General features: G+C 34.2%; 1 protein-coding gene across 2 annotated transcripts in view; it reads right to left on the bottom strand.

Annotated features, from left to right (window-relative positions):
- Positions 1-3,619: 3,619 nt before the first annotated feature.
- The window catches only part of TBC1D12 (TBC1 domain family member 12), a 94,495-nt gene continuing 84,510 nt past the window's right edge, over positions 3,620-13,604 (bottom strand). For both annotated transcript variants that reach the window (XM_032607446.1, XM_032607447.1), the window contains 6 exons: positions 12,967-13,055; positions 11,996-12,067; positions 9,040-9,168; positions 8,671-8,780; positions 6,276-6,534; positions 3,620-5,511 (listed from right to left, as the gene is read on the bottom strand). In XM_032607446.1, the coding sequence (XP_032463337.1) occupies positions 5,443-5,511; positions 6,276-6,534; positions 8,671-8,780; positions 9,040-9,168; positions 11,996-12,067; positions 12,967-13,055 (728 nt within the window). In that variant the 3' untranslated portion in view covers positions 3,620-5,442. The remainder of the gene's footprint in view (positions 5,512-6,275; positions 6,535-8,670; positions 8,781-9,039; positions 9,169-11,995; positions 12,068-12,966; positions 13,056-13,604) is intronic.

Raw genomic sequence — 13,604 nt, 5'->3', positions numbered from 1 at the left:
TGTACCAAACATTTGCTTTTCATCTCCACATGCATTGCCTCCCCCTTTGGAGTCTCAAATCACTACCCCCCACATCCCCTTTTGTTTTCAGCTGAAGACAGTATTTAAGGTGAGGGTTTCAGTCATTTTGGTGAGTTACTCAGTTTTCCTGGTTCTCTCCCACAATACATGTTATTAAACTCTTGTCTTCTCCTGTTAATCTGTTAATGTGTCTCACGTCAATTTTTTTTTTTTTCTCTCATGTCAATTTAATTCTTAAACCTGCCAGAAAAACTTAGAAGGGTAGAGGAAAATTTCTTCCTCCCTGACACTACATTTGGAAATTCATATTTTGGACACGCTTCGACAAAATCAAAATAATATGAATTCAATACAAAAATCACTTTCCCCCCCAGAGGTAAGACCTTGTTTTCTCACACTATATATGTCAGATAAACTATAAAACAATCATGGCAAATTAAAATCTGATTTTCCATTGCTACCTCACATGATTTTTGCCTTTTATACCAATCTCTGCTGTCTGAATATGCTCATGAAATACAAAATAATTTTACCTTATCCAAACAAAAATAGGAAATGAAAAATCATAGTAAACCATATGGCATTTTAAGACAAATTATTCCATGATTATATGCTTTAGTATTATACCCTCCAACAATGTATACTCTAAAAAGCTGACTGTTCTAGATAAAAATAGCCTTAGTTCCTAAGCTACAATGAAAGCTGTTATCCTAAAGTCAGAGGCTTTGAAAATCTCAATGCCCTTTTGCCAATGCTACCTAACTTTTGTAGAGTCAAAAAATATACTCAAAAAATATATATATACTCAAACCAAATCTGTTGCCTTTCTTTACAGTAACAATGAAATATCAGAAAGGGAAAAGTAAACAAAAAAATCCCTTTTAAAATCTCATTAAATAAATAAAATAAAATACTTAGGAATAAACCTGACCAAGGAGGTAAAAGACATATGCTGAGAACTATAAAACATTGATAAAGGAAACTGAAGATGATCAAAGAAATGGAAAGATATCCCATGCTCTTGGATTGGAAGAATTCATATGGTTAAAATCGCCATACTACCCAAAGCAATCTACAGTTTTAATGAGATCCCTATCAAATTACCCATGACATTTTTCACAGACTGAGAATAATCCTAAAATTTATATGGAACCATAAAAGACACAGAATTGCCAAAGCAATCCTGAGGAAAAAGAGCAAAGCTGCAGGCAAAGTCCCAGACTTCAGACAATACTACTAAGCTACAGTAATCAAAACAGCATGGTATTGGCACAAAAACATACACATGGATCAATGGAACAGAATAGAGAGCCCAGAAATAAACCCATACAACTATGGTCAATTAATCTTTGACAAAGGAAGCAAGAATATACGATGGAGAAAAGACAGCCTCTTCTTCAACAAGTGGCATTGGGAAAATTGGACAGCTGTATGCAAATCAATGAAGTTAGAACACACCCTCACACCATACACAAAAATAAACTCAAAATAGCTTGAATACTTAAATATAAGACATGATACCATAAAACTCCTAGAAAAGAACATAGGCAAAACATTCTCTGACATAAATGGTACCAATGTTTTCTTAGGTCTCCCAAGGCACTAGAAATAAAAGCAAAAATAAACAAATGGGACCTAATCAAAACTTATAAGCTTTAGCACAGCAAAGGAAACCATTACCAAAAGAAAAAGACAACCTACAGACCGGGAGAAGATATTTGCAAATGATTCGACCTACAAGGGCTTAATTTCCAAAATATACAAACATCTCATACAACTCAATAACAAAAAAACAAGCAACCAAACCAAAAAATGGGCAGAAGATCTAAAGAGACATTTCTCCAAAGAAGACATACAGATGGCCAAAAGGCACATGAAAAGATGCTCAACATCACTAATGATCAGAGAAATGCAAATCAAAACTACAATGAGGTATCACGTCACACCAGTCAGAATGGCCATCATCATCAAAAAGTCTACAAATAGGGGACTTCCCTGGCAGTCCCGTGGTTAAGAATCTGCACTTCCACTGCAGGGGAAACGGGTTCGATCCCTGGTTGGGGAACTAAGATCCCACATGCCACACGGTGTGGCCAAAAAAAAAAAAAAAGTCTACAAATTATAAAGGCTGGAGAGGGTGTGGAGAAAAGGGAACCCTCCTACACTGTTGGTGGGAATGTAAATTGGTACAGCCACTATGGAGAACAGTATGGAGGTTCCTTAAAAAACTAAAAAGAGTTACCACATGATCCAGCAATCCCACTCCTGGACACAGATCTGGAGAAAACTCTAATTTGAAAAGATACATGCACCTCAATGTTCATAGCAGCACTGTTCACAATAGCCAAGACATGGAAGCAACCTAAATGTCCATCAACATGTGAGTGGATAAAGATGTGGTATATATACACAGTGGCATACTACTCAGACATAAAAAAGAATGAAATAATGCCATTTGCAGCAACATGGATGGACCTAGAAATTATACTAAGTGAAGTAAGTCAGAAGGAGAAAGACAAATACTATATGATACCACTTATATGTGGAATCTAAAATATGACACAAATGAACTTATTTACAAAACAGAAACAGACTCACAGACATAGAGAACAGACTTGTGGTTACCAAAGAGGAAAAGCCAGGGGGTGGTGGGTGGGAATAAATTAGGAGTTTGGGATTAGCAGATATAAACTATATATAAAACAGATAAACAACAAGGACCTGCTGTATAGCACAGGGAACTATATTCAGTATCTTGTAACAAGCCATAATGGAAAAGAATATGAAAAATATATATATATGTATGTATAGCTGAATTGAATCACCTTGCTGTACACCAGAAACTAACAAACATTGTAAATCAACTATACTTCAATTAAAAAAAAATATATGGAGCTTCCCTGGTGGCACAGTGGTTGAGATCTGCCTGCCAATGCAGGGGACGTGGGTGCGTGCCCCAGTCTGGGAAGATCCCACATGCCGCGGAGCGACTGGGCCTGTGAGCCATGGCCGCTGAGCCTGCGCGTCCGGAGCCTGTGCTCCGCAACAGGAGAGGCCACAACAGTGAGAGGCCCGCGTACCGCAAAAAAAAAAAAAAAAATATATGTATTTACTCAAACCAACAACATTATATGAAGGTTATCACTGCAAAAGAAATCAACAAAAACTATGACTATGTTCTCTGACTTTAGAAAACTATGCTAGTTGCTGGAGTCTTCCAGTAGCATTTAAATAATACAATGTAGACCTGTGCTAAAAGGACAATGAAGTGAGAAATACTGATTAAATAGACAAACAAATACAACACCATATTAAATTTCACATTATCTTGAGGCTTTTAGGAAAGTTATTTTTTAATTGAAGATATACTTTAACCAAAAAAACTGTCATACAACTGACCATGTGAATAATGAGTAACTCCATACTGCATGTATAAGAGGTTCAAGGGAAAAGACAGTAAAAATATTTTAGCTGCCAGTACTGTCAGTCTCAAGAGGCTAAAGGCCCAGTGCATCCCAGGAAGAGAAATTTGGCAAAAAAGTTTATCCCCTTTTTATCTCCACATATAGTTAAATATCCCCAAAATAATGAAGACTCATTTCAAGTAATTACTCTGCTTACGAGTTTTATTTACACAGTAACTGTTAATAGTGGTTTTTAATAAATTCCTTGTATTTACATTTTATATACACATTTATATTTGAAAGGTAAAGAAACTGTACAATAATAAAAATGAGAAAAAGAAATACAGTAACTTAGGTCCAACTCTGGAAACAAATACACAAAAGTAAGATTAAGTTTAGGCAGGGAGTATAACCTCAATGAGATTACTGCCAGGGGTTACATTCCCTCTATCAGGGCCACCAATACCAAGGAAGTAGTTACCAGAGTTAAAATGTCATTCTAAAACCTATTAAGACCCTGGGTACTCCCTCAATATTTTACTACACTACTAGTTTCCACTAAGCAAGCTCCTAGGAGAGGAGTTAACTTCTGAGGGTTCCATTAGTGGTCCCTAGGCTAGAATGACCCATGGGGTAAAAATACATAGGTACCGTCTGGTCCCATACTCCTAAAGAGGCAGGTGCTACACTAACAAGGTTCTCAGGCTCGTTAGTTTGAAGACTATATACCATTAACAGAAATAGTGTGCTTAAGTGTTGTTTCAAACAAAATTGCAACATAAAAGCACACTATAAATCTAATTATTAACCAAATACCATTTTATATAGATATCACTCATGATAGTCAAGTGATTTATTTTAGGTTTAAGAATTAAACATATTATAATAAATTTAATGTCAATTTACTGATAATTAATCATTCCTTTATCCTAATATCATCAAAGTTACTCATTAGAAAAAAATTAATTTTACCTTTTACTGTTATTTCCTTTGATTAGAAAATTATACACAGTGTTTTACAAGTCATGGACTTGGCTACATATTAAGATTTCCAATTTCAAACTGGAATTAACAGATTTTGTTCCTACAGTGAAAGAATTTTAACTAACAAATTTAAAGTCTTGCCAAGTAGCATTCTAATTAAGAACTCTCAAAATTCATGACTTTTTACTCTTAACCAGTGAAAAACCTCATTTATATTTATGGACTTACTCCCCCCAAAAAGCCTTCAGTCCATTAAAGTGCAAAGAAATTTCTTCTACCAGTCAGCTTTCTTAAATTACTAGATGAACAATTTCTTAGACTAGAAACAGAGAGGCGAAAATGCTCTGAGTGATAGGAATTCCTTGAGGAAATGAAACAATTTCCTTTCAAAAACAAATAGACATGGTACTGTGGAAAAACACCTACACAAATGCTAAACAATCTCCTACCAATATTTCTAGTTCCCAGATAACCTCAATTTGCCCCAACCTGTGAGTGAAGATAAACAACTTCAGTGACGTAAATAATTTACAATCAACGTTGCTTATTCTTGGTCTATAATATCTTCAAATGTGTGGAACTGGAGATAATATCTGTACTAAGGTGTTTATTTCAAATAGTATTTTGGAAGTTAAAGTAGTATTTAACAATCCTGTTCTGACCTCCAAAGTGCTAATTGTTATGCTCCTCCTTTATGCTAATTGTTAAAAAAGAAAAGATGTAAAAATTTGAACTGTCTCCAAAGGTGTTAAAAAAATTTATTGCATTAAACTGTTCACTCCAAATTACGGAGCATGAACTAGCCATTTAAACTTTTTTCTTTGTAAAATGGCTCTCCCTATAAAATACATTTTTATTAATACTGTCAATAGGTACTCATTTACTTCAGCCATGGAATTCAAAATCATCGGTTTTCCAAGTCTTGATTCTTAGCTTTCTTCAACATTTTCTTCCATGCTGTTTACATAGGAAACAAAATACTTTTATCAAAAACATTTTTTTAATATTGCAATTAGTCTGTTAATTTTGAAGATTAGCTTTTCAGAGCTGGACTATTATTCTTGTCTCCTTCTTTAATATCCTTCATCACAGATGCAAAGACCTGGAAATTATATAAAGTAAACATTAATCCTCAAAATAACTACCACGCAGATTAAAGAGATTTTAAAAACTATAGTTTATTAACATGAAACAGCTTTAGTATACATAACTCTGTCCCCTGAAAGACTGCCATTCTCAAATCCTCGTTTGTTTCAACCCAATTTTATGATATATAGTTAGATTCCAGTTTTCATCACTTGCCAAATATTATAAAATTACTGTTAAGTAACAAAACATCCTCTGGACCAATATTCTTATATTTTCATTTTCATAAGCAATAAAACTTGAGAGCTTATAATGCCTACTGGCTATCATTCATGGAGCAAGTGTTAACACTATTTTTTATGTCATTTAACTTTCGACTGCCAATATATTTGCTTCCCTAACAAGATTAAGCATCTAAAAAGTCAGGATCATACATTACATTCTTTCTATTGCAAACCTTTAGTACACATCAGGTGTTTAAAACAACTGTTGTCTATCTGAAATACCAAGGTAATTATACAATTGCCCTGGCAAATACATGACTATTGTAGGCTGTACTTCACTAAACTCATAAAATATTACTGGACTTACATAAAAATAAAGCCATAGTCTGGAGAGGTGAAAGCAGAGCAATTCGTTTTTTTTTTCAAAATCAAAAATTATTTTTGTAAGTTTTTAAAAAATTTAAGCACTAATATTTGAGAAATACATGACTTTTTGTTTTTACAAGAAATAAACTGCTTTTATACATCTATTACAAGTAGGAAAATGTCACTCTACCTGAGTCCATTTTTTGGTACTATTCTGCATCTGGATGGCTGCAATACAGGTGAACAGCTTTTCTGATGTGATATCTTCTGGCAATTTAGTTAGAAACTGTGCTATATGAATAAAGTCCATCTGTAGGAGAATATCTTCATATAGTCGGAGGATTCCTAATCCAGTCCTAAATAAAAATTCCTCCCCATCTCTGCAAAATACATCCCAGACTCGACAGGCCAGATCAAGTGGTAGTGATTTGCTATATAGTGTGAAGATCCTAAAATTAGGGGAAAAAAGTCATTGGAATTTTTCATTCATTTATTCATTCACTCATTAAGTATCTCTATATAAAAAGAACAGTGCTTAATTAGGGTGAAAAAGGCAAATAAGATATGGCTCCTTCGCTCAAAGAACGTGAGTAGTTGGAAATGAAGTAATAAATAACAAAAGTATGTGAATTTACAACCTTACGTCGAGATATGGCCTAATACAAACTAGAGTGGCAGAATAACCTCATGGTTAAGGTTATGGGCTCTAAAATCAGAATACCTGAGTTTGAATCTTAGATTTGCAACTTATTGGTTGTGTTACCTTGAGTAAGATACTCATCCTTGCTGTGCCTCAGTTTCCTCATTAGTAAACAAAATAAAATTACCTAACTCTCAGAATTGTTTTGAAAGTTAAAGGAGTTAATAAATGTAAAGTATTTAGAATAGTGCCAGGCACATAAGAAATGCTCAATACAAGTTACTTCATACTACTGTATGAGGATACCAAGTACCATCTTTTAGTAACCTAAATACAAAACCACAAAGTCTGACTTTCCTCTTTTCTCTTTCCACAAACATCCACTGTTTTGTTTTCCCTTCACCGAATTTTACTTACTACTTCTTTTGGAGCATGTATACCCTCCAATAGAATCACCAAAATGGTTTTTCACATCCTTTCTGATAATGTTTGATCATGTAAGTCTTTATCCAGTGGTACTCTGGGGTAGCACTCTGGTTGAGGAAGTAGGGAGAGTAGGTGCTAGAGAACTTCTCTTGATGTTGCCTTGGCAAAGAAGGTACACATTTTTACACAGACTGTGTTTATCTGAGGTACTGCTGATGAAACGTGCGTGAACAAGGAAACTAAAGGCTCTCCCATTAAAAAGTGAAAAAAATTCCTTTTAGCACTGCCACTCATTTATTCCTCTTTTTTCTTGCACCACTGATCCTGGGATTCATATGTTATAAGCTCAACAGAGGCAGTGAAACAAAAATCCGTGTCTACTTCTTAAGTTATAAACACATTTAATTGCATAACAAAAAACATACTCTTGGTATTACAGAGAATACTAATTCACTGTTCAAAATGAGAAAGGGTACCAGTACTGCCTAGGGAGTTTCTAGTATACAGTACTCAATCAGTATTAATTCCATCCTGCTCCCTTTATCAATTGTGATTCTGCTTTGCCTCATGTTCACAGTCCTTAAGAGGGACAGTTGAGGAGTTTTTACCCCCCTTCTTTTACAGATTTACATATTTGATCTTGGTCCCTTGGGTCTCATATTATAAAACCCTCTCCCCATGATCTTGGGTCCTACTCAACAGAATTCTAATGTTCCTAATGGGAATGGAAGAGAATACACTGAAAAATAACTTAGGTTTTTTTTAAAGCCTAAATAAAAGAAACCTCAAACAACTGGAAAGATACTTGATCAATGCCATTATTAATTTATTTTTCCATACTAAAACAATATCATTTATGTGAAACCCACTGATGTTTCATGATTAGGATTTAAGGTTTAAATATTTCACATGTACTCCTAACAGTCTATCTTACGATCAACTGCTCCATCTCTTGGGCAAAGTTCACCCACCCTCTCTATAATCGATTTTACTGCTCACCAGAGTCCTAGGCAAAATTTCCAAGTTAAAACAGAAGAGCTAGAATTGTAAAGTTGAAAAAAGACATTAGCACCTAAATAAGGCATCATTACTCGGTCAGAAAGCTGGATACGGCCTTGGAAAAAAACAAAGCCCTCGATAAAGAAACACTATCATAACTATCATAAGCCCTTGGTGTTAAGAATATAAAAGGAACAGCAAGTAACTCTTTCTGAGAGCTTACTATGTACCAGGCATTGAATGAGATAATCCATGCAAAACACTCTCACTACAACTCAAGATATAGATATTATTATTCCCATTTTATAGTTAGGAAACTGAAACACAAACTGAGGGATTCTGATTTCAACCCAGAGTCCATGCTCTTAATCACATGCCCCTCCACAAAAATATGTGAGTTTCTCTACATGTAAGCGAAGAGCTTTTTACATGTATGGTACTGTGCATGAAATTTACTCTAGGCAAAAAGTTACACTTTGTTTCCTTTTAATAGTTATATTTTACATATGTTATGACTTACCAGTCTATCAAGTATATGTCTGGTGTAAGACTGTAAGATTTGAAATGAAGAAACAGCTTGGAGAGATTTTCTTCAAAAAATACTTCAAACGTTGCAAAATATCTCAACATCTAAAGACAGAAATTTCAACAAAATTATTTAAGAGTACACTCTAGAAATAGAGAAAATAAATCCTTAATAGTAATAGAAAATCTGGCTTAACATCTCTGAGTCTTTTCATCAAGCATTCATAAAACTATAATAATTCAATGAAAAGCTTATTTTAGATCAGATTATCTTAGTCTTCTAATTACTGTTTTTCACTCTAAAAGGGCATTCAGACTATAGAAACTGTCAAAGAAAAACACAATTCATTCCAAATGTCCATACCATGCTGTGATCCACACGAAAAAACGCTAACTGGCATGGCTTATTCAGGAGATTTGCAAATGCAATGAAGGCATCTGCCTCTTCCAAGTTGAGAATGAGAACTGCTGCTATGAAGGACATCCCTTGGACCTTCAAAGGGAAAAGAAATTAATCAAAATGTGCTTACAATAATAATTCTATACAGTTTATTTTATTGTATTCCTGAAAAATTACAAAGTGACATTACAAAGTAGAATTAACCAAGTTTTTAAATTTCTTTTTATTTTCCAACAAAGGTAAATATAGAGAACCATTAAAAATTATGAAATCTCCCTGAATTTTACTTTTCTTTCTTGCTCATGTGGTTTAAAAAGTATTAGGGAAAATTTTGGAAAAAAGAAAAAAGTATCAGCTTTTACTTGCTACAAAAGTCTATCTCAGTATTCTACCTAGTTTTCATTTTCTCTCAGTTTGAAGTATTTCAGAGTATAAAACTCACAAAATTTAATGAAAATTAGGTGACTGTCTCCATTGTTATAACACATCTGTCTGCGGTAGAAAGTGAAGAACTAGAAGTAAAGAGATCTATGAGAAGTGCCGCTGAAATTCCAAGAAAGAAGAGGCTGTGGGGGTTAGGATAGTGAGGCTGGATTCCCGGAAGAGCAGCTGGAAAAATGAGGAAAAACCATTCTAAGATGGAAAAGACACGTCAGCAGAGACAAAGAGGGCCAGCACAGTTGGAACAAACGATTTACAATGGGATTAATGGGAAAAATTAGAAAAAGTAGGATGCATTTACAAATTATGAAAGGTCTTCAGTAAAAGGCTAAGCTATACAGATGTTTGCTTATGAGTTACGAGCAGCTATTGCACATTTTTTAGCAGATAAGTAATTGGGAACTGCTGTTGTAAAAATATTCATTCTTTCATTAAAAAAACAGTTTACAGAGCACTTCTGGTAGAGATTTGTATAACAGACTTACACAGAGAGACCAGGAGAATAAAAGAGCAATACAGATTGGTGTCCTTGGTTATTTTAAATATAACTGGAATGTGAACCATTACCAAATTTTTACAATATATACTGAAGAAATTCCACAGATAAAACTTCTGTGTGATTTATTTATAGATTATGTATTATCCATTAATGCAGTTAAAAACCTATTTTATCAAACCACATCATGAAATATGTATTCCAATATAGTTTATACTACTCTTATCACATATTATAAAACAAGTCTGATTTGACTGACTGGCTTGCCAGTGAGGCTTGCCATCACCAATTAGGTTCTAAGGTGGTCATTTTACATAAATCCAATGAGCCAATAAATCTGTGTATTCTGTAGAGTATTAACGAAGAACTCGTTCATATATTTTTCTTTAAATGGATGATGACATATATAAACTCATTATGGTGTTAAAATTCTACTGGCTACACTTTTTAAAAGAAGTATGAGTTTTATTTTAAAATATCAATATTTAACAAGTGCTAAAAATTAAATCCTTTACAATTAAACTTATAATGAAAAAATTTAAATGAATGTCAACTTTAAAATGTGAAGGGGTTACATAATGTCTTTACAGTTCTATTACAGAACACATGAGCAAGAGGGATTCTTTGTTCAAATTTTACTTCCTTCATAAGGACATATCCTTTAATACTACAAGCTGTTCCATTCCCAAACCTTCACTTTCCCTCAACCCCTGCCATACTTTTTCCATAGCACTTATCACCTTTTAATATAACATATGATTTACTTATTTGTTGTTATTTATTGTCTGTCTCCTCCTTCTAAATTATAAGCATCAAAAAGGGGGCTTCCCTGGTGGCGTGGTGGTTGAGAGTCCGCCTGCCGATGCAGGGGACACAGGTATGTGCCCTGGTCCGGGAAGATTCCACATGCCGCGGAACGGCTGGGCCCGTGAGCCATGGCCTCTGAGCCTGCACATCCAGAGCCTGTGCTCCGCAACGGGAGAGGCCACAACACTGAGAGGCCCGCGTACCGCAAAAAAAAAAAAAAAAAAAAAAAAAAGGGGGAAGAATCTTTCTTTTGTTCACTAAGGTGAACAAAATGCCTAGAACAAAGCCTGGCATATAGCAATAAGCACACAATAAATATTTGTTAAGTGGATCAATAAACAAATATACAAATGAACATGCAACAAAATAGGATAAATTGTACCACACAGCCACCCTATTGTGAGATCTCTAAAATTCTTCTATTTTAAGACAAAGGCAAGAAGATGAAGGTTTAATGATCTCTAGTTAAACATGACAAATTGAACATACAGTTTTCTTTGTTCCCTCCCAAATCCAACTAAAATAACAGTAAATAAAAAGATAAGTATTAACTTAGGAGGATGAAAAGAATGGAAAATAATATAAACAGTAGATAAAAGATGTCAACAGCATTTTAGAAATTTTAATTTAACTAAATGGAGAATGTTGAAACTAAAATATGTGCAGAGGAGGAAGCCAATAAGCAGCAAGCCAATTCAGCCAACAAAATCTGGAAAGCTCAGGAAGTGAAGTTATCAGGTTCCTCTAAAATTGAAAGGTAGGGCTAAAACTAGGATTGGTTGAAAATCTGTGAAAGGAGCAAATCCCCTCCTCTATCCTGTATGGACAGGTATCCATCTACCTTTCCCTCAACCTTGCAGAACATAGGAGGTTTATCTCTGAAGGGACAGTCAGGAAAAGGAGAGTTAGGGAGAAGGGGAGAAGGCACCACAGCAGGAACAATAAATAAAAGTTTACAAATTGAATGGTAAAATCCCCAGCTGCTCTCCGAGAAAGCTGGCTATCAGTCTCATAAGCCTCTGGTAGGAGATGGGACGATTCCTCTCCGGGTAAGTTAATATGACCAAGAAAAAAAAACATAAAGATACAGACATTTGGGAGCTAATACAACATAAGATATGAGATAAGAGAGATAAAATGTTTATATTCAAAAAGCAGACTGAAACAAATACTTACATAACCAACATCAGGTCTGTAACATGTATATGCCCCTAATATACTATGTAAGACATCATGATATGGGCCACCCTTAGAGGAGAGAAAAATGAAATGTCAAGCTATACAAATAACTGTATCTAAGTTAATTCTCAAAAAACATGTTAATAAACTTTACATTTCCTAAATGACTAGTTTTAGTCAGTATACTTTATCACTCCGCAAAGATGTTTTCTAAAGTATGAATAAAAAATATTTAATTATGGAAAACCAAAAAAGCCACATAAACTCACTTGATGGATGGATACAAGCTATGCAGTTTGTGTGCAATTTTAAAGATGTCTAAATTTGGTACAATAAAATTATAATGAAAATAGATTCTTTCATTTGCTATAATACAGTTTCAGCAAGAGAAAACCATCAAGCTACACGAAATTAAGTTTATTAATAATTTTAATCTTAATGGTAAAATTTTTAATCTCATTTTATCAATATAAAGATAGAAGAATTCCATGAATAAAGACTTGAGTCATATAGACATATAAAATATAATCATTTCTCTCCTCATAAAATATAAACAACTTCATAACAGCCTCTGCACAAAAAATAAACTGTTTCTTCCTATTTCAATAGTATTATAATTATGAAAAATTTTAAAGTTTTGGAACAAACTTCTTTATATCTTAACAATATACTAGGCAAAAATGTTAAAATTTAAATATTTTACAGAATAGAAAGTGAAACAAAGAAATTAACTTCAGTGAAAACTCATCAAGTACCTTTATGTGCTATGTCAACTGCAATGCATTCAAACAGTGGAATAAAATAACAGAAATGCCTTTACTCTTTTCCTACTAGTTTTACATTTTTTATATAAAGGTCTACAATTTTTACAGTTTTGCCTTTTAAAAAATAAGAGTTATGCATTTAGAGAATTTGTTCCCTTGGATTAAAAAAAAATTAGTTGTTACAAGCTGGTTAGAAACCCTTACCTTCTGAAAGATGTAGAGAGATGGGAATGTACGGGATATGTCCAACTTAATTAATTCCAGACTGGCCTCCCGATCAGCAACAGATACACCTGCATTTGCCAGTTAGATAAAATTGAAATGATTACTTGACTATACCAAGTTCAATCTTACCAACACAGAATGATCACACAGCATATATGTTACTTAAGGAAAGTTAAAAGCTGAAAAATTAAGAAATTTAAAGAAATGCCATATAGCTTTTACTGGAACTTAGAGCCTCTAATATGAAGAAAGTATCTATACACTTATCAGAAAGTTTTATGGTGCAAGATTTCTGCTTCTGGGTTTCACAGAAGGTAGGGGTAGGCTACTGCTGCCACAATAACAACTAGGAAAAAGAATGAATTTCAAATACCACTTGTTTTAAAAAAGGCATAAGAGGGACTTCCCGGGCGGTCCAGTGGTTAGGACTCCATGTTCTCACTGCTGAGGGCCAGGAAAGCAGTCTAAAGGATTTAAATCCCAGAAAGAAGAGCCTTCCCTTTCCTAGGTGAGTGGATACCAGTGGCCATTTTTCTTTCTAGGGGCATCTGCCAAGTCTCAGAATGGGCTCAGGATTGAGCCTCCATAGACAAAGGTACTCTGCTTAGGGAAAGAGA

This window comes from Phocoena sinus, chromosome 16 (assembly GCF_008692025.1).
Source record: "Phocoena sinus isolate mPhoSin1 chromosome 16, mPhoSin1.pri, whole genome shotgun sequence".
Classification (NCBI taxonomy): domain Eukaryota; kingdom Metazoa; phylum Chordata; class Mammalia; order Artiodactyla; family Phocoenidae; genus Phocoena; species Phocoena sinus.
Note: the sequence above shows the minus strand (reverse complement) of the source record. Positions and strands in the feature narration are given on the sequence as shown.